The sequence below is a fragment of the Stegodyphus dumicola genome, chromosome 9, assembly GCF_044657685.1.
Source record: "Stegodyphus dumicola isolate Sdum_Otavi_A_Nest chromosome 9, ASM4465768v1".
Lineage (NCBI taxonomy): Eukaryota > Metazoa > Arthropoda > Arachnida > Araneae > Eresidae > Stegodyphus > Stegodyphus dumicola.
Genome location: NC_140776.1, coordinates 84,816,934 through 84,838,890, shown reverse-complemented (window position 1 = coordinate 84,838,890; position 21,957 = coordinate 84,816,934). Strand labels below are relative to the sequence as shown.

The 21,957-nt window shown below is 33.1% G+C and overlaps 1 protein-coding gene across 4 annotated transcripts in view; it reads right to left on the bottom strand.

Annotated features, from left to right (window-relative positions):
* The window catches only part of LOC118185835 (nuclear cap-binding protein subunit 3-like), an 84,172-nt gene that overhangs the window by 57,030 nt on the left and 5,185 nt on the right, over positions 1 to 21,957 (bottom strand). For all 4 annotated transcript variants that reach the window (XM_035355754.2, XM_035355752.1, XM_035355753.2 and 1 more), the window contains exons 2-3: positions 14,600 to 14,662; positions 4,892 to 4,992 (exon numbers count right to left, since the gene is read on the bottom strand). In XM_035355754.2, coding sequence (XP_035211645.1) covers positions 4,892 to 4,992; positions 14,600 to 14,662 — 164 coding nt within the window. The remainder of the gene's footprint in view (positions 1 to 4,891; positions 4,993 to 14,599; positions 14,663 to 21,957) is intronic.

Sequence of the window (21,957 nt, the reverse complement as noted above, 5' to 3'; positions counted from 1 at the left end):
TTTTAAATTTGATATGGTCGATTTGCCAACAAATAAAGATTTAACTTGGAAGGGGCATAAAAGGGTGCCAGCGAGCACAAGATAAAGCATTTTCAGAAGAATATACTACGATTTTCCGGGAATGGGAAAAATTGAATATAATTGAAAAGGTAACTGATAATATTGACACGGGGCATTTTTTATCTCATGAAGATGATATTGATGTTAATGATGATGACAATGACGACAAGAGTGATGACAGTTATGAAGCTAATGATGATGACGACAGTGATGACAGTTATGAAGCTAATGATGATGACAGTTATGAAGCTAATGATGATGTTAATGATAATCCAATCGTAAAGAATAATGAAGAAACTGTGCAAAATCAACTGAATCAGTTTGAACAAGGATCAAGCAAATGAGAAAACACCTGCTAAAAGTGCAGACACTCCCAAAGAACAGAAACATAATTCAAGGAAAATACTTATCTCTGACATTCCAGCTGACACTACAATTTCTCAAATTGCTGAACTTTTTCCAAAAGCATCTCAGATAACTCTGAATTTATCACCTGTACATCCAAATGCTACCATCAGTTATGTACAGGAAAAAGATGCAGTTGAAGCTTTTGAGACAACAAAGAATGCTGAAATATCTGGAAGAAAAATTACTGTTTCATATTCTTTAGCTGCTTCACACCCAAAGAAACACCAAAAAAGAGCCTGCAAATATAAACTTGGAGACCAAATGCCAATCCAACTTGGACTTTGACTTCGTCCCAAATTCTTCGGTCCTTTTGACACAACGAAAGTTCATCCCTCTGATTGTTACAAAGTATGAAAGATACGCCATGAAGGCATCATTATCCTGTCAACTTCTGCTGATCAGATGAACTGTGGCACACAAAGTTAACAATCGCCACCTGGACATTGACTTTTCTTCACTTTTTTCCACCCTTTCTTTCTTTTCAGATCTACCCCGATCTTCTGACCCCACTGATGTTTCTGATGTATGTGACAGTTTTAAGACTATAAAGACACCATCTGGTAGAACTGTTAAGATGCCAATAAGATTGGACTTGAATGTTTTGAGTAGCTATCCAGCAACTCAAAAGGAGGGAGGATGTTGGGAATGGCATCACTACACCAACGAATCAAAGGCCAGATAGAGACTGACGTCATGGGACATCAGGGAGAAACGAGGAGTCTCGGTTCAGATAGCTAAGGACGATGTTTGCATAATGTAGCTAGATAGATATTTCTTATTCATTTATCTTGTACAAATGTGTAAATAAACCTTTTTCCTTAGGTTAAAAAGATTTGAAGTGCTCCATTTATATTAAGATAGCTGTTAATTCATCGGGTAGATGATTCATGAATCCTTTCTGAGCTAGCCATTGTTTGAAACATAATGCCTTACGCAACATAATACTGAAAATTATACATGGCAATCATCTATCACGTTTTTCTCGCAACACTGACTTTTTTAATGAAATTTTTTATCAGTTTCCAACCGATTGATTTCCTACTCTAGTTCAAGCAGCAAAAGAGGAATTTCAAACACATAAGTGTTATGCCAGAATCAATATGCTTATATATCTAATTAATTTAAGCATCAATTTCTTTCTTTCTTTTTTTTTTTTTTTTAGATAAAGATCATTCAACATCCAATAGTGTTGAATTATTCTGAACAAATATAAATTTTGTTCTATAAATTTAATACCAACATAAAATTAATGAATTTTAATTCATTTTACTTTTAAAATATAAGAAAGCAAGTTGGTAATTTTGTTGATTTTAGCACAAGAATTACTTTATCAAAACTATTTGTCTTTTATAACTTATCTCAGACTAGGAGCCTATAGTAACTGTCTAGATTTAGAAAGAAATTTGGGACAATTATGAAGTTCCATTATTCAAGCTCTGTAACTGTCATGATGAAAATTCTCAGTTAACAGTCAAACAAAATTTTTTTCCTCAAAAATCTTTTTTGTCACTATTTATAGCAATATTTTCTGGATTTAAAACTATACTACAGATTCTGTCATCCACTTGTTGATTGCTGATTGCGGTATTGTCATTGCAATGAAAAACTTCTGTTACAACGTCTTCATTTATTACCACTTTCCCACATTTCTTCACAAATTCCATTATTTGGAAAATTTCGTCTTCCATAGCATTCAAAATCTACGCCAAAATAAGGTTGCTGTTTGCCTAATTTTGAAATCGCACTTCATTCTTTACACAATAGTGCCATTTTCTCACACCAAGGTCTTTATAATAAGAGAAGTACCAAATACGTTTTTGCTTTGCAGATCCTCCTATAGTTCCAGAATAAGAAAGACTTTTCAATATAATCAAAAATTCAAACTTCAGTTTTGATAATAACAGCCTGCAAGAAATAATATACTGAAAGAAAGCAGTTAAGGAAGGCTGCAATTTGCTATGTTCTTCCAAATCTTCCTCTCATTCCACTGTTATGCTAATGAAGGGAAACCAGTATAACACCCCACAACAAATACTTCTTAGGACTTCACTTCTTGTTTAGTCAGAGAGAAAAATGATCTCTCCTTTCCCCACACAACCACTCAAGGACTGAAATTGTAATTCACGATAAATTAATTAATGCATTGTCATTGGTCATAGATATTCCCTCAGATGTTTGAAAGTGGCATACAGGAATCTTAATTAGTCAGGAGCAGAATCGCTTTTACAACACACTTCCCATTTTACTGATTATTATATTACCCATTCCTAAATTTCATTGAAAAAAAAGTTGCTGTTGGTCTGAATATTAGGCATTTGGATTTTAGATTGTTCAAGAGACCACAGAATTCAATTTAATAGTTACAATTTGTGATAAAATTGTTATAACAGTTCCCTCCTCCAAAATTTTGGGATGAATTGTTATAGTTAAAAAAACTTTAGAATAGTTCATCAGCTTATTTGAATACAGAAACACAAAGGTTTTCAAGTAAGAAGGGGATTGTAATTAGGTCCGAAGTATTCTCCTCTTGATAATGCTACGTTACATGAAATCTAATTGAATTTCTCTTCTTTATTTTTTTCCATTGTTGGTATATTGTTGGATGTATTTATTACATTTAGGTTTTGGTTTCATATTTCATTAATCCTCATTTTGTATTTATTGGATTTTTTGAAATTTATTTATACTAAATTTCACTCTTTTTGGGTAGAATGTGTTTAAATTTTTTTACTTTCTGTCTCTCTCTCTCTTTATATATATATATGCACACACACATTATGCGCAGAACATTAAAAACATCTCAATGAAGTTAAAATAATATTGGCAGAAAAGAAATTAGAAATATATATAAAGTATCTAACATGTAAAATATGAAGTCTAGCTTTCAAATAATAAACTAATAGCCCTTTAACTCCTGTCTGCATTCTAAAAATTTCTAAGGAAACAAAAAAGATCTAACTAAATGAAAAAGATCAGTCATTTAATAAGTATTTCATATTATGCACTTATCCATGAAATCTGAACCCTACATCTGAACATTAAACTGTTATGTGATCTGAAATGTAATCCAGTGGTATAAAAAGTTAACTGCATTCCCTCTCTTCTGTCTTGTCTTGCTTCGTTTTGCTGCTTTGCATAGCCACTCGCTACATAGAGTTTATTAATTTTCATCCTTCAAGAAATTCCACATAGTACAGTGATAATATGCGTTATCCAAGAATAAAATTAGTTGTGGAATTTAGGCCATGTCTGCAAGTATTTTTGGTTTATGCATCCATCATTCTAACTACGCAGCAAAATTTTCAAGTTATGGTGCAGTCCTCTTCAACGCCAATCATTTGTAACTCTCATTAAGTCATCTTATATCAACACGCAGTTTTATTACATATAAATATATATATTAAAAAAAATTGCATAAAATGCACAAAGAAGTGAATGGGGTTTATGCCAATCAAATCTTTTTAAGTTAAAATTCATACTCTTAAACAAATTGAAATAATGATCACTAAAAATTGGACAGACAATTAATCTGTGTAGAACAAAAAAGATGCCGCCACATTGTCCTTATATTAGTGCATTTTTCGCAAGCAGTGATGATGAGCGAAACAAATGAGTCCAGTAAAAAAATCAGGTTAGTCTAACATTGTCAGTCACTTCTCACTAAATAAACAGGCCACAAGTTAACAGAAGAAGAAATGAAATTTGTTGCTGACCTGTTGATCTCACAAGTCTTGCCACATGAAAGAATGTTTTCATGAAGAGCTTAACATCTGGAAGCGGCAATGATTATTGTAATGGCATTGTAGCACTTAGTAAAAAAAAAAAAAAAAAAATTGCTTTCATGACATGCTTACTTCTCCATTCTTAAACTTTGTCAAAAGGGCATCTCTAAAAAAAAAAATTATCCTCCTGATAGTCCCAAAGACTGGATATTGCACAGTGGGATTTTGTACTTCATACTCTACCATCTATTAAATAGTATTCTCATATTTTAATTTTATATTTACATCATAGTTGTAATTGAATTTAAAAAATATATTATGTATATATGTAGCAAGAACATTTTAAAGTTGCACATGGAAAAAAAGAAATCATATATAGCAAATTTAGTTCACTTTTCTGTTAGTTTTATTTAGAATAATTATTTCTAAACATATTTAAAAATTCAAGCACATTTATTTTTAAATAAATTTTGTAATTAATTTCTTAAAATTTTTTTACCAAATAATTCTATACAGACTGAGCTTTCATCCCAATGCAGTTCTATGCATATATAAGAAATGGATAATTTTTAATTTTTGATAAATCTCACCAATGTGCTATGGAACACTTATTAAATTATATTTGAAATCCAGAATAAAAATGATCAATTATAATTAGTTACTTTAAGAATTATGATTTAAACTTTTTACTGAATTCTTACCTTTTGTATAATGCATCAATTCTCTGCTGAGTAATTTGACTTTCATCATTCTTTTCTAACCCAAACCGTGCTGCACGTTCTTCTAATTTCTTCAGTAAGACCTAAAATTTATGTATACTGTTAAAAACTTCATGAAATAAAAAATCATGAAATAACAGCAGTACAATATAGAATAACTGTGCCCTTGTGACAAAACAGCAATAATGATTAGGTTTTCTAATTTATTAGTGACATGCATGCTAATCTCGTTTATATGTCGGCTTACAGTCTGGAGAGAAAGTGATACTGTTTGAAATTTTCTAACCATTTCGCTGTCATTAAATGCTTGAGCCATTTTTATGGCAAATTTTTTAACGAATTCTACACCCAAAAATGGCTTCTTTGACTTTAGCATTTCTAAGCAAACTTTAAACGATGCAGCTACAGATGCTTCTTGAAATTTTGGTTCTTGATTAAAATAAATCATTTGTTGATCCAGCTGCTTTTTCATTTTTTTCACTAGTGGTATTTTCATGTCTCGCATATACGAATGATACTTTTTTTCATGCATGGAAAGATAATGGCGCTTCAAGTTATATTCTTTACACACAGCTATGATTTGTAAACATTCCAAATACTGTAGTTTACCATTCTTGTTCAGAATAAATAAATAATCTATCTCCTAGCGATGTTGAAATTCTCGATTTTCGAGGTCTATTTTTCTTTTATTAGTAGCACTCATATTCAATAATTATTTTAATTAATAAATAAATAAGAAATTAAGTTAATAATATAGCACAGTCCCTCCTCAACAAATTCTAGACAAGACTGCATGATTGCATGAATCAACCAAATAGCGCAGGTTAGTGTGCGCATCACGTGCACCAACTATAGATAAACAACAACCAACCACAAATATAATATGTGGCACCAAGACTTTAAACGGACTGCTGCTGTATTCAGCCAGGTTAAGTGAAGTTACGAAAACTAAATAGTTTTCGTAACTTCGTAATAAACTAAATAGTTTTCGTAACTTTCGTAACTTCGTATTATTTTCGTAATAAACTTTAAATTCAAATTAGATTTAAATTTTCACATAGTAAAATGTACTCGCGGGCCGTAAAAATAACTTGGCGAGACGTATACGGCCCGCGGGCCACCAGTTGGACAGCCCTGTTATAGAGAAAACTCATGCATATTCTGAGAGTTATTGAATATTCTGAGACAATGAGGAAAATGCTTACTATGAAAAAATTAAAAAGAAGACTTTTTTAATTAATTAGATAGCTAATTTTGCTCTTGCTAAGAGCTGTTTTGTAAATTATGCAATATGCATAATTTACAAAACAGCTCTTTACAGCTATATGCCTTATTTATCAGATTCATATTATTGTATAATAAGTTGCCAAAAAGGAAACTTTATAATATGACAGTGAAAAATAGAATGTTTTATTTTAATGTTATTTTTTATATATAATTTCAATATATTACCATTATTTTAATGAAATTTAACAATGTTATGGATGTTTAAAAAAAATTGGTCGAAAAATTCTCAGATCTCGGAATTAAAAATTTTCTATAGAAACTGATTCTAAAATTGCCAAAATGTTAACAAGTTGCGAAATTTAAAGCCGTTTAATACAAGAGTTCACATCCCCAAAATAGAAAAGTTGTTTAAGAGTTCTTTATTAGAAAAAATGAATTTCGAAATGCTTATGTTTCACTTCTTGCTTAGAAACTCGAGTATCCCATCATTTATATTAGAAATAGAGACAAATTATAGCCCATGAACCCATTCAAAAGATAACGATATATGTCAGTGAATCACCAAAAATATTCCTCCAAAATGCTAATTCATACTCAAAATGGCAGTCATAAAAACAGACAGAAATTTCAGATTATTAAAATTAAGGACCTTCTGCTGATTTTGGCCAACATTAAGGACTTTTAAGGACCAAAAATCAATTCCAAAAAATTTAAGGACTTTTAATGACTCTTAAGGATTGTATGACCCTCTCTTATGCAATAGAATAAGATGTTAAGGCATCTTATCTCATAACAATAGAAAGCCATATCCATTCTTCACAGTAAATAAAAAGTATGCAGGCAAAAATGCTTCTCTCAGGTAAATGCATCTGGCAGTCTGACACAGGGTGAATACTGTCAGACTAGATGATTCATTGTCACTGCTGCAGGTCCCAACCTTGGTGAGATTTGGATCACTGACATTGCTAGAAAATATTAAATGATGTCATCAGTAGTTTATAAACTGCCAGCCTAACCATAAATGTTCACAACTGTACTCATTTCATAGTTTTTGTTGAAACAAGATCATGAAAATGTGTTCCTTTTGGATATCAGCTAAGATAGCCACTGCTTGTGCTTTGAGTCTGCTATGCACTTCAGTATAGGTCTATCATTATTATTCAGTTTTATCCTTCATCTACTGCCGTGCTTTGAAGTCGTCACCTTACCATCTTTCATGTATGCTGTTAAAACAACTGATACTGTGATACTTACACTTCCAAGAAGTTTTGCTATTTTTATAATTAAGTCTCCAAGTAAATGTGCTTCAATAATCAAGCCTCTTCAAAAGTTTGTTAGGTCAGACATTTTAGCATCTCTCAGGAATTATGACAGGCAGTTGTAATACCTGTAACAGCTGTTCAAAGACCCCTTTAATGTTAATGTTTCCCTTTATGGGAAGCTGGCAGACTTTTGTGTCAGGTGTGAAATGCAGCATTCTTTTTCCATATGTATTTGTATTATTTTACATATCATCTATATACTCTTCATCAACTTTAAAGGATAGAGACAAAAATAAAAGTTAACTGCTATTTAATAAAAAATAATTAAAAATAATTTGTACAAAAGCGTTATTTAACATTAACTGTAGTGCAAAGTCCAAAAAGCAGATGTCCAATATCTGAAAATCAGAAAATAATAATAATTATAATAATAATAATAATAATAATACAGTCAAAAGTCGTTAATCTGGACCTCAAAGCTACAAACTTTCTGCACATGCGTAAACGCATTATGCGTTTACGCATGCGCATATGCATTTACACATGCGCATATGCATTTACATATGTATGTTTAATGTATAACGCACGGTATAAGCTGAGCTAAAATTATCTAATTATCTATTTCAGTTAATGTTGCTGATTGCGTTGTTCCTTAATCTTCAAATTGGATCCGGCTTATTATTTTTTGTAGACTGTTAGAGCAATTTTATAAAAGTAAGCTTGAACTTTCGATTATGTCAAAAAGAATTTCCGATTCTGGAGCTGCCAAAGGATCTAGAAAGCGAAAGCATGTTTCGATGTCCATCAAACAAAAAGTGGAATTGCTGCAAAAAATGGGTAAAGGCATATCCTTTTTTTCTAACCATTCGAAAATCTGTTTATCAAATTCACGCTGCTCTGCGGGGGTGGGGGAAAACGTCACGGCGCGCAATGAACTGGAAGTTGATCTGTCAGCACTATCCTTATCTTCAGGGCAGATGTTTTTATTCTATTCGGCTTATAATTCTTTACTAAATGTAGTATTTCATCTCGATGTAGTCCGTCTTTGATATGATTTAAATCAAATTCCTCGTCATTATAAATATCACGAATACACAACAAATAGTTTCCTGGTTGCAATTTTCCAATTTTGAGTATGCGTAATGTATGCTTTACACATGCGTGCGTTGAAAGAAATGTTTAATAAAGTAAAAACAAATACACTCAAGAGCCAAAACATTATGATTAGCCCTACATTTCGCGATGAACGCGCCTGGATGACATGGAAGGCACGTGATCAGGTGGAAGTGGTATTTAACTGCTGCTGAAGAGTCTGAAGAATCATTCTTTCACTTACTTGTGTGTGTGATGGGAAAGGCTGCAGATCTAAGCGACTTTGATAGAGGGCAGATTGTAATGGTTCGAAGGCTAGGAACAAGTATTTCCGAAACTGTACGACTCGTGGGTTGTTCGCGATCTACAGCTGTTAGTACATATGAAAAGTGGATGAATGACGGTGAAACCTGCAGTAAACGACATGGTGTTGGACGTCCACATGCTATCAAAGAAAATGGTCGTTGGAGACTGTCTCGCATGGTGAAGCAAAACCGGAGCCAGACAGTAGCTCAGCTGACAGTCAAATACAATGCAGGGCCAAGTAGAAAAGTATCGGAGCACACTGTTCAGCGGGCACTGTTGAATATGGGGCTACGCAGCAAATGTCCCACTCATGTGCCTTTGCTGACCAAGCGTCATCGCCAACTGCGCCTGCGCTGGGCCCGGGAACATTGCGATTTGTCCATGGATCAGCGGGAGAGAGTTGCCTGGTCAGATGAATCCCGGTTTATCATTCATCATGCCGATGGCCGTGTCAGGATACACCGTCTTCCAGGTAAACAGTTGCTCCCTCAATGCACAGTAAGTCAGACACAGGATGGTGATGGTGGTATTATGCTCTGGAGGACGTTCTCTTGGGCGTCTCTGGGACCCGTAGTTGTGATAAAGCACACTATGAATGCTACAGGGTATCCAGTTGCACCCTTACATGGCTTCTGTTTTTCCAGCTGGAAATTCAATGTTCCAACAGGACAACGCCCCGTGTCACAAGGCTACAATTAAGTAGGAGTGGTTCCAGGAACATGATGCTGATTTCCAGTTAATGTCCTGGTTGCCTAACTCACCGAATCTCAATCTGATAGAACACATTTGGGATGTCATGGGACGTAGCTCAGAGGTCAAAGACCACCAATTCACAATATCTCGGATTTGTATGACCGTTGCTACAACATCCGGTACAATCTGTCTCCGGCCATCTATCAAGGACTTGGCATCCATGCCAAGGCGGGTTGAAGCTGTGTTGCGTACCAAAGGCGGCCCAACTCGTTACCGACAGGTGGTCATAATGTTTTGGCTCTTGAGTGTAAATATTAAGCTTTTTTTTTTTTTTGTAAATTTTGATACCCTTTAGATCATAATTGCTCTTGATTTCATAAATTACGGTTTCATATTTTTAATTTTATAATTTCTGTATGCCATCTTACCAGGTTTAAATTGATGATCTAAAATCCGGAAAAACCGATAATCCAGAATCTCCGAAGTACTGACGAGTCCGGATTAAAGACTTTTGACTGTAATAATAAAAATCTTCCTTACAAAAAATCTAGAAATGGCTAATTTTATACTAAAGAAAAAAAAAAAAAAAAAAAAAAAACACATGTGCTACTGTAAATGTGATGTTTCTCCTGACTGAAATTTCTGCATGAGATTCCTTCATTTCAAACACCTGATGGTCAGGGAGTCTTACTATAGCCAATAACAACACATTTATTAGCGTTGTATGCATACTGGCCATGATCACATTTTCAGCACTTGAGCGTTTGGGGGGGGGCAGGGCCAAGACTATACATTAGCAGCCCTGTGCTACCTCTGTGGATCCTAAATTCTAAATATTTTGCCATTCCTAAATTTTGCTGCTCGATGCTCCTCTAAATTCTAAAATTTTCTCACTGGCTCTAATACCTGTCCTATTGGGGAGTTCACATTCTTTTATCTAACAAAAACAATAAATGAAGTTGCAATGTTGACATATCTTTATGTCATCTTACTAGATTTAAACTGATGACCTAGAATCCAGAATTACAGCAGTCCTGGTGATTCCAGATCTCAGACTATGTACTGACAGTTCATTATCCCTCTCAACCACTTCTAGGAGAAACAACTTTGTGTTGGAAATCTCTTCTAATAGCTCATCATCATCAATGCTTCCTTATGTTGAAAGTGAGGCATGGTTCTTTACATAACTCGAAAACATTTCTTTTGGAAAAGTCTGATGACAATCACAAAGTAAAATTTATTCTTTTATAGCTGCCATACCAGATGACAAATGGGCGACTTCAAAAATTTTCGGAATAATGCTTTTCTATTAGATATTTTTTGACACAGAATATAAAGATTGTCAATTTTTATGTTCCATCTCGGTGATTCATATTTTTGAATCAATTTCCATAATACAGGCAGGAATGATTTAATAATATTATGTTCATTTAAAGTTGCGATACTGTTTGAGTGATAAACTAATAATGGTTTCAGATCTCTAGCTGCATTACTTGAAAAGAATATTAGTCTATCTTTCACAGGTTGTGTTTAGGGCTGCTTTTTTCACATGTAGGGTGCTCCTACTCATGACATCATCATGGTTGAGAGATGAAAACAAAAGACAGCCAAGAGAGAGTTGATGTTTTACATGTTTTAATAAATTTATTTGATCAGAAGATGAAGACATTTAATTAACTACAAATTTGCACACAACATGACATTGTGGTGATCCTGAATGTGATTTGAGTTTGAAAAGTAAGTTACATTTTCTACCTATGCTTAAAGTTTTAAAAAGTTGTTTTGTTTCTGTTTGCTTGAGAATTACATGATGAATATTCTAGTTAAGATAACAGCACTAGTAAGGGCGAACTTCATGAAATTATATCAGAGCATAAAAACAATATTTGAAAAGGGCATTTTGTAATTTAATGAACTTAGATACAGAAATATTAGAGTTATTGCTTAAGGATAAATCAAAAACAAAATATGCAAACAAGTATGAAGTTGTTGAGATTTAATGATGAATCTGTGGAGAAGGCAGATAAATTCCATTACTTAATACAGAGTATGCCCCCTAGTAGTAGAACAATGGAAATTATTGATAGTCATCATCCTACAGCAGAAAATTATAGAATAGCATCTGAAAGCTTAAAAATAAGATTCAGTAGGAAAGAATTGCCAGTGAAAGCCCATGTGCTTGAATTTTTGAGTTTAATAGTAAAAAATGCTACAAATAGTAAAATCAAAGATAATAAAGTTCAGCTTTATGATAAATTAGAATCCTATCTGAGATCAATTGAGTCTAGTGGTATGGCTTCTGATAAATATCATGCTATATTTTCCGTTAAGTCTTGTATACCAGAAGAATTACTTAATTCTATTTTGAACAAATGTGAAAATTCGTATTCTAATAAACTGTCACTATTATTGGTGTTTCTTCATACAAAAGTTGAAAGCAAAAAGCATATTTCACTTGCTAAACTAACTAAAATCTAGGGACTCAGAAGTACGCGATGATATTAAAAGAAAATTCCTGAAATGGGCAGATGATCTAATTCTGCTGCATTTTGTGAAAATTCCCAGATATGCTTCTCTTCCTTCTCAAAGAGAATAGGATGAATAAAATTTACAGTTTGACACAGGTGCAAGACTGGAAACACTTTCATGGACTATTATAATCCAACTGATTTACTTTCAAGAGGATGTTCAGCAGCAAAACTCCTTTCTTTGAGATGGTAAGAGGGGCCCACTAGTTACGGCTTAATGATATGGATTGGCTGAAATCAGAGAAGACTTCTGATGAAAGTCATCAAAGAAAAGATGAAATACATTTCTTTGGTGGTAAATGAATCTAATGTAAGCAACAACTTTCTATCTCACTTTTCAGGTTATACGAAAATTATCAGAAGGTTAGGCTAGATTTTGAGATTTCTCTTTAACTCAAAGATTCAAAATGATCCAAAATCTAACTGTAAATGAAGTAAATGAAGCAGAAAAAAGGATTATCAAAACTATCCAAAATTAGCCTTCACAGAAAAACACATTAAAGTCATTAAATGCATTCAAGGGTGAAGAAAGGATTTATAAAACGAAGACAAAACTAACAAACAGTGTACAAATGACTTCAGATTTCTTATTATTCTTCCTGGAAAGCATCAAATAGTAGAGCTTTTTATCAGGCAGGTGCATTTAAAAATGTAGCACAAGGTGATAGACATTTTATTATCTTGTTTACAACAGAAGTTTTGGATTCTTAATGAAAGATAATCTGTTTGCCAAATAGTAAAAATGCATAAGATGTTAAAGATACAACTCCAAACCTCTAGAGACTCCACCAACTCCTTTGCCAGAGAACTAAATTAAAGATGCTTCGATTTTTTGGACTTACATGAGTTGACTTAGCTGGACCTTTGATATTGTGAAAGGAGATGGAAAAGCATGGATTGTGTAATACACTTGCACAGCATATACTGCTGTGCATCTAGAGTTTATCACAACTTTATCCACCAAAGCTTTTCTCCTCAGTTTTAGAGGATTTATTTGCTTGTCGTGATCATCCAGAAATGATCTATAATGACAATGGCTTAAATTTTGTTGGTGTGGCAAATCTATTGATTGGTCTGTTGTAAAGCAAGAGATAATACAGTGGAAGTTCATTCCTTTCTCAGCCTTTTAGCAGGAGAGATTTTTGTAAATGCCTCATTCAAATTGAAAAAGCTCTTAAAATGTTTTTTAGGAAAAGCTTCATTGAATTACAAAGAGTAGATAAGTTTTCTGTGCGAATGTGAAGCCACTGCTAATTCAAGGCCTTTAACAGATTTCTGAAGGTCCCAACAAAATGATTCTATTGATGCCTTCCATATTTTTGCAGAATATTCAGACAGTTGGAGTAACAGACCTAGATCATCTAACTGACAAACAGAATTTAAAGAAATGATGAAGATACCTTCATTGACAAAAAATTACAGAAAGCGATTTTATGTGGGGTATTTTGGGCAAATGCTACAGTGCAAAAATAGTAAAAAATATATCCAAATCTGTGTTAGTGATTGAACTGTTAGTTTTTATTGATTATGAGTGATTTTAAAAGATGAACGTTCTGGTCACTGGTAAAGATACTAGAGTTTTATCTATGGAAAGATGGCAACATCCGAGTTGCAAGACTGGAAACTTCAACAAGAGACATAATTCAATCACTTCAGAAAATATATCCATTACAAATATGATGTGGTTGACTTTCAACTGACACTGCTATTACTTCAGATCTGGAACTGCTGGCCGTGTAATAAGTTCTGTCTATTTTTGATCCAGATCCAAATGTTTTAAATGTCGATGATCTGAAGTCAGAAAATCTCTTGGTTTCAACTATTCTGATGCTATGAGACATGCAATAACCACCAGATTTGTACGAACTGTTAGATTACTTGTGAGATTTCGACATAACTGAACGTTAACTCTAGTTTATTTGAACTTTAATGGTTAATATTGTTCTTGACTAACTTTGTATATTTATTTGGTATGCCAAGAACAGTTATATTTTATATTAATTTATGCTGATGTTGAATATGAGTTTTGGGTGTAATGCCATTCAATCAAAAGGTGGGAGTGTTGCTGTACCTAGGGTTGCTTTTTTTAGATGTATATGATGCTCCTACTCATAAGTTTATATTTTATGTATGGTAACATCATTGTTGTGAGATGAAAGCAAAAGTCAGTCATACGACAACTGCCATTCTACATGTTTGCATAAATTTATTATTTTTACATTATTTTTCATTTCTTCTAATTAGAAAATGGAGTCATTTAATTTAACTACAAATTTACACACAACGTGACATTAAGACCACATAATTTTTTTGTATTAAACACTTTTTAGAGGAAACCCCAACCTGTTTATACACGTGTTTAGTTAAATAGAACAATACTCTGTGTGAGAAATTTTTTGACTGATATGCATATTCATTATGCAGGATGTTTGATGTGCCAGGCTTATGAAAGATGCAGCATTACACATTTATTTGATAAAAGCAAGACTATACAACAAAAAAATAACAACAAATTTTCAGAGCTGGGAGAAAGGAAGAGCAATCATAAATTTGCAAATGTCATAAATCATTTACAGACTTACCTCAGAAGACAGATCTAATCCAGTTATGAAAGCTCCATTCTTATTTTCATAGATTTTAGGAGTCTTAAAAAATAATAAAAAATACCATTGTTAATTTGCTAATTCTAATATTTCTATAATAAATTACAAACCTTATATTTAATATGCTAACCATTACATTATACATTAATATGATAGTTACGACAACATGTTTAGTATCATAATTATTACAAAACTGATCTGTCAGCAATATTTTGTACACATACATATTTTCATTAAATGATTTTTCAAAATGAGACTTGCTTATGGAAAATCACTATATCTAAACAGTCCAAACAATAACTTAAAATTTACTTAACATTCTTATTCCTTCTTCAATGGATAAACTGAAATATCAGGTGCATGCTAAACAGTAATTTTGTTGTTAGATTGTAATTGTATTCAGGCAATTTTTTTTTTTCATAAAATAAATTAACAGGACTGCAGAATTTTTTTTTTTTTTTTTTTACTTCTTTGTTACAATGACTCACAACCACATTTGGAGATTTCCTAAGAATATTTATTTCTAAGAATCTTTATTATTATTATTTTATTTCCAGACAACTGCAGCACTTTCACACATTTCAAACTGCTTGTTAGACTATTTCATGGATATCAACTCCTTTTCCCAAGAATACATAAACCTAATAGCAGTGATGAGTAATATTCTGGAACCACTGAACCAATTTCCAATGCAAAGACTCTTCTTTTTGCAATTTTTAACAATGCACCTCCAAATGGTTTCATTGTAAAAATTCCATGTTGTAGCCATTTCCGTGTACACGTTAACCAGGTAAAAGGCACTTTCTTAAAAAAACGATATGGTATCCACCTCATTTCTTACTAAATTAAAGATTGTTAACATCACATTCACACGCACATCCCCAAAAAAGCAATGAATATATTTTTAAATAAACAAAATGAATAATATAACAACATGCGACGAAAGGTGCAAAGCGGTGCTAATAACATATAATTACATAGTGAGGTATAAGAAGACTGGTGCTAATATATGATCATGTTGCGAAGTATAAGAACATGCAGCCAGATCTTGATGAGATATACCGGAACCTGTTTTTGTGCGATTATGCGGTTCCTATCCACCGTATAAAAGAAATACTTTTTAATTGTGTTGTGAAAACTATTTTTTTATAGCTACACTCAAACCTGTTTTTATGCAGTGAATAGGGACTGGCATAGTCGCCCAAAAAGATTTCAGTGTATATCAGTTGATTGGTGATTCAATCTTGGTGGCCGCTTTAACAAAGACATAATGGAATTTTTCTCTTGGTCACATAGTCCCTGTTTTTAAATGATATCTGCTATTTTTACACAGTGAAAACAGAATTCCTCCTTCATTTTCATTATACTGAAGTATATATTGCTGTTCTTGAGGGGATCACTATCATGGCCAGTGTGCATCCCAAGTTTGTACAATTATCTGTTTTTTTAGCAAAAAGAGACAGCTGTGTACTTGAGAACAACAGCAGGAAAAAAAAAAAAAAAAAAAAAAAGGATTTTTGAAAAGTGTAGGGTTTTTACTTCTTAAAATCTGCATTTTAAATTGCTAAAGTTTTCCATTTGATATGGTGATAATATATGCTGACTTGAGATAAGCATCTATAGTTTGGCAATCTTTAAAAAAAAAAAAAAAAAAAAAAAAAAAAAAAAAGTTGCTAATATTGTCAACTTAGACCCAGTAATTCAAATCCATACTGTTGATATACTTAATGTAAGGTTATTCTAATTTTAAATTAAGAGTTCGTTTAGGTTAGGCTAGCCAACAGGTAATCAGCAATGGATTTAGCATTAATATTTAAGGTATAGTTGGTCAGAAAAAACATAATATGCAACATGAAGTTAGCAGATAATGCATGATAATAAGCTCATATAAGCCAAATCTAGCTCATTAAACAGTTTTACAGAAGGTGTTTATACATTTTTAGAATGATTTCGGTACCGATAACGGGGTTACCGATAACATCACATTTGTGTAACTACCGGCTTTCAATGGTTATGGAAATTTTTGGCGGTGTTTACATTAACCAGGTTTCCTACGGAATGTTTCCATCCACTTATTTTTTTTGCACACATGATCAGACTAATGTATTAGTTACTCAGTGGAGCAGAAATCCACATGGGAGGGTTCAGTGAATGAGTTGAGTGATAACTTCGAGGTGCCTCATCTCCACAGCAGCGCCTCTTAGGAAATGGTAACGCATTATATGTGCTTTCCAGAGTGACTCTGGGTCTTTTCCTAGATGATGCAATTCCTTGATGATAAATAGGCAATGAATGGAGAATGGGGTTACCGATAACATCACATGGCTAATCTTTGGAATATGGTGACAGGTAGTTTGGCGACATTTTGGTAAGGCGATAAAGGTTACTAGCTAGGACTTTAGCAGTGTACATGGATAAAGCCAAGAGTGTGTGCAATTCCATTTTTGTGCAATTCTGGGATTACAAATAGGTCGACGTGTACATGGATACCGTGTATGTGCATTTCTTAAAAACGCGGCAAGCAATGGGCGATTCTGCACTTCCTCCTAATTTCGCACCTAATCTTCGTCATGATTAAGCACTTTTGTTCCATAAAAGTTCTAGCATAAGCGTAATTCGGCTAGCAGATCGTTGGAAAAAAATGTTGAGTAAAAAAAAATGCCTTTCCTTCATGAAAACAAAATGGCATCCCCCCCAAAAAACTAGTAGGTTGCTGTAGCAGGGTTGGTCGCCAAATTTTCGCCAAGTTACCATAGTCCAAAGATTAACCCATCACATTTCCTGCAAAATGTTTCCATCCACTTATTTTTTCGCACACATGAGACTAATGTATTAGTTACTCAGTAGAGCAGAAATCCACTCAGGAGGGGGGTAGTTGAGTGATAACTTCGAGGTGCCTCGTCTCTACAGCAGCATCTCTTAGGAAATGGTAATGCATTATATGCACTTTCCAGAGTGGCTCTGGGTCTTTTTCTGGATGACACAATTCCTGGATGATAAATAGGCAATGAATGGAGAATGAGATTACAGATAACATCACATTCGTGCAACTACCAGCTTTCAATGGTTATGGAAATTTTTGGTGGTGTTTATATTTACCAGGTAACCAGGTTTCCTGCGGAATGTTTCCATCCACTTATTTTTTCGCAAACATGATCAGACTAATGTATTAGTTTCTCAATGGAGCAAAAATCCACTCGGGAGGGGGGTGGTTCAGTGAACGAGTTGAGTGATAACTTCGAGGTGCCTCGAATCCACAGCAGCGCCTCTTAGGAAATGGTAACACACTATATGCGACTTCCTGTGGTTCTAGGTCTTTTTCCAGACGACGCATTCCCGGATGATAAATAGGCAATGAATGAAGAACGGGGTTATCGATAACACCACATTCGAGTAACTACCAGCTTTCAACGGTTATGGAAATTTTTGGCGGCGTTTACATTGATTAGAATAGACTTTAAGGTACCCCTTGTATTATGGCGAAGTTGTTGTTTGATTTATCGCCAAGTTGCTGTTTCATTTATGGTAGCCTGAGTAGTTGAATGTTATGGAAACCATATTGTGACATAATCGGGTGCATGATTCTGGGAAATTTTGAATCATGGGATGTTTCGTAAGCGTTTTTGTGGTGTGTGTTGGTTTGAATCTTTAGACGGTAGAATGGCCGAATGTAGTAAGATTAATTTGAAGTTTCTGTACGATTTGGAGCGAAATGGGAAAAGAGCTTTATTTGACTGGTGTGTAAATGAAGGTTTACTTAGTAGCCATTATAAGTGTCCCGTATGTAGGAAGGATATGCGTCTAGTCGAACATAAAAACCGTTTAGATGGATTTGAATGAGTCTGTAGGAAGAAAGGTTCAGATGGTCACTATGTGAAGCGTTCAATCAGAAAGAGTACCTGGTTTGAAAAAAGTCATTTGAGTATGATCGGTATTTTGATTTTTGCATGGCTCTGGGTGTACGAAGCGAACTCGAAAATCATGGTAAATACTTTTAATGTAAGTTCTGAGTGTAAAACAGGAAACAAATTACAGATATATAAGCAGGAATCTTTACACATTTTGCAGCAAATCTAGGGCCAGTCCATGGATTTATATTTTCCCTGACAATTCCTGGTACTATTTGGTTTCAAGGGCTGTCGCTAAACTATTGTTGATGCCAATGCTGCCAATTAATGTTTTAATTTAGATGAAAGGTTAATTTCATATAATACTTTTTATTATTATAATTTATATAAAAAGGTTAAACATGACTGAATGGAAGCATAAGAGTAAATAACTATTTCAGATCATTAGTATAATTTATATAAAAATTGCTAAACATAACTGAATGGATGACTGCATCGCAATTTCGCTACCGACTTATCGCTAAAGCATAATTTCATCTCGTTGGTTGTTCAAACGTAATTTTCTATAATGAATGATGACTTGGTTAATCTTTAGAATATGGTAACAGGTAGTTTGACGACATTTTGGTAAGGCGATAAAGGTTACTAGCTAGGACTTAAGCAATAATCTGAGAAGTACACAGTTCGAATCACAGATTATTTTGTCTCAAAGAATTGACAGATCATGAGACATGTAATGTGACTGTTTATGTGAGTATCGTTTGCTTCATTTTATTGTTGCAAACAGCGTAAATTCCTTTTGCTTTTCTTCCTTTAGTTTTGAACTTTATGTGTGGCAACAAGATAATGATTGATAGAATTGTGTTTGTGACAGCCATGTAGAATGGCTCGCTTATTTTGTATCAATTATTTTGCATCGCTGACAAGTGTTATTTAATAAAAGTGTAGGAATACAGTCCATTTTGTGATTGATTATTGTTTGTGAAACATATTAAGTTTAATAGAATACATATTGTTGGTCAAAAGTCTAGCCGGAGAGCTAGTGAAGATAGTGACTGTTCTAAGTGTATTCTAACAACGCAAATATGTATATGGTTTGTGAAAATTATCCACTTTGTGAGGTAAGTGGATTTTGAACAAAAATTTGTTTAATTTGTTGTTAAATTTTAAGAACAATTTCTGTTTTTGAATTGATCAATTATGAGTGAACTTATAACTTTTAAAACAAAAAGAGCGGTCTTACGCAGGAGTGTTACTAATTATGTAAAGAAAATTGAAACTATTTTAACTGCAGATGAAATTAATTTAATAGAACTAGAGGAATGTGTCGAATTATTGAAACAAAAAGAAACTGAGTTAAGGAAGCTTGATTCTGAAATCGAAAGTTTAATTACAGATACTAAAGAATTAGAAAACGAAATAGATAATGTTCAGGGGTACACAGATAAAATTTATTTGTGGAAATTTAAAGGTGAAAAAATATTAAAAAATCAAAATAATAAAAATAATTCTAATAGTGTAATTTCAGAACAGGTTCTTGACAATATTAAATTACCCAAGTTAACATTACCGACTTTTGGTGGTAATATTACAGAATGGATAGCTTTTAAAGATCTTTTCAGTGCTTGTGTAAAAAATAATACAAATTTATCTAATGCTAAAAAATTGCAGTATTTGAAGGCTGCGTTGAAAGGTGAAGCATATCGCATTATTCAAACCATTCAAATTTCGGATTGTAATTTTGAAATAGCATGGAATCTGTTAGACGAAAGATATTCAAATAAGAGAGAACAAATTTTTGCATATATTAAACGTTTTTTAAGTTTACCAACTATTCAAAATGAATCAGCATTTGCTATTTTAAATTTAGTTGACAATATTAATGAAATAATTCGTTCTTTAGAAGTATTGAATCAAACCATTGATAATTTTGGTGACACTTTAATGACTTATTTAACTTTGCAAAAATTAGACCCTGCTACAAAATTATGGTGGGAACGTCAGTTAAAATCTAATGAAATTCCAAAACTTACGACTTTAATTGAATTCCTAAAAAACTATGCAAGAACACTTCAAAATAGCAAATCAACAAGTAATAAGGTACCTAAATCTGTGTTTCAAAATAAGAATAATGTTCTGGTTGCTACTTTGGGTTGTGGTTATTGTAAAGAAGATCATAGTTTAGCCAAATGTTCGAAATTTCTAAATTTATCGGTTCAGCAAAGGATAGATTTTGTAAAATCTAATCGTTACTGTTTTAATTGTTTATCTAATGTGCACTTGCTCAAAAAATGCAAGAGTTTAAATACATGTCAACATTGCTTTAAGAAGCATCACAGTATTTTGCACATTGTAAATAATTCAAAGAATAAAACTCAGTTAAACCGTATATCTCCACCTACGCAATCTATCATTAAAAGAGATGAATTAACGAGTCCTAAGGACGTTTCAGCCACAGTTTGTGCCTCTCATTATGATTCGAATGCAAAAGGTAATCAAACCAGTCACATTTTATTGTGTACTGCTTTAATAAAAGTTCAAAATTCTAAGCAACAATTTGTGAAGAAGTGTAGATGTTTATGTGACACTGGATCTCAGAGATCATTTATTTCAAGGGATTGTGTGAAGAAATTAGGATTACGAGTGAAAGATAATTCCACTTCTGTATCATGTCTAGGAGAATTTAATACTATAAGTAATGGGGAAGTCGATTTAGTATTCACTTCTCATTTTAAAAGTGATATTCGTGTATCAACATCAGCGTTTGTACTGGACAAGGTGACAGATAACATTCCCTATGTATCTTTGCCATCAAACATCTTCGATAACTTCAGTGATTTACAATTAGCTGATCCATTATTTTACAAGTCACAACCAGTTGACATTTTATTTGGAGTAAATGTATTTCTGCATTTAATGACGGGAGAAATTGTCAAACGTGGTCCTGATCTACCATTTGCTCTAAATTCGAGGTTGGGATGGATAATTTCGGGTACTACAAATTTTGAATCTACAAATTTTGAGCCAGTATATGTAAATCATTTGAATACAAACACAGATGAGTTAGTAAATTCTTTCTGGGAGTTAGAAAAGTTTCCAAATGTACAACCTTTAACAAATGAAGAAAAACTTTTAAAACATTTTAAAAACATTTTAAATTAATTGAAGAACATTTTAAAAACTCGCATTTTAGAGACACATCAGGTCGTTATTCAGTTGCATTACCATTCAAACATAACAGAGATATTCTAGGTGACTCCCGTGAAGTGGCGTACAGAAGATTTCAATACTTGGAGAAGAGGCTGTTATCTATTAAAGAAATTTACAACCAGTATATTCAGTTTATGAAAGAGTACTTTTCACTAGAACACATAGAATTAGTGCCAGACACAGATTATGAATTAGAGAATAAACACTATTATATCCCACATCACTTCGTGTTGAAGGACTCTAGCTTAACAACAAAATTGAGAGTTGTTTTCGATGCGA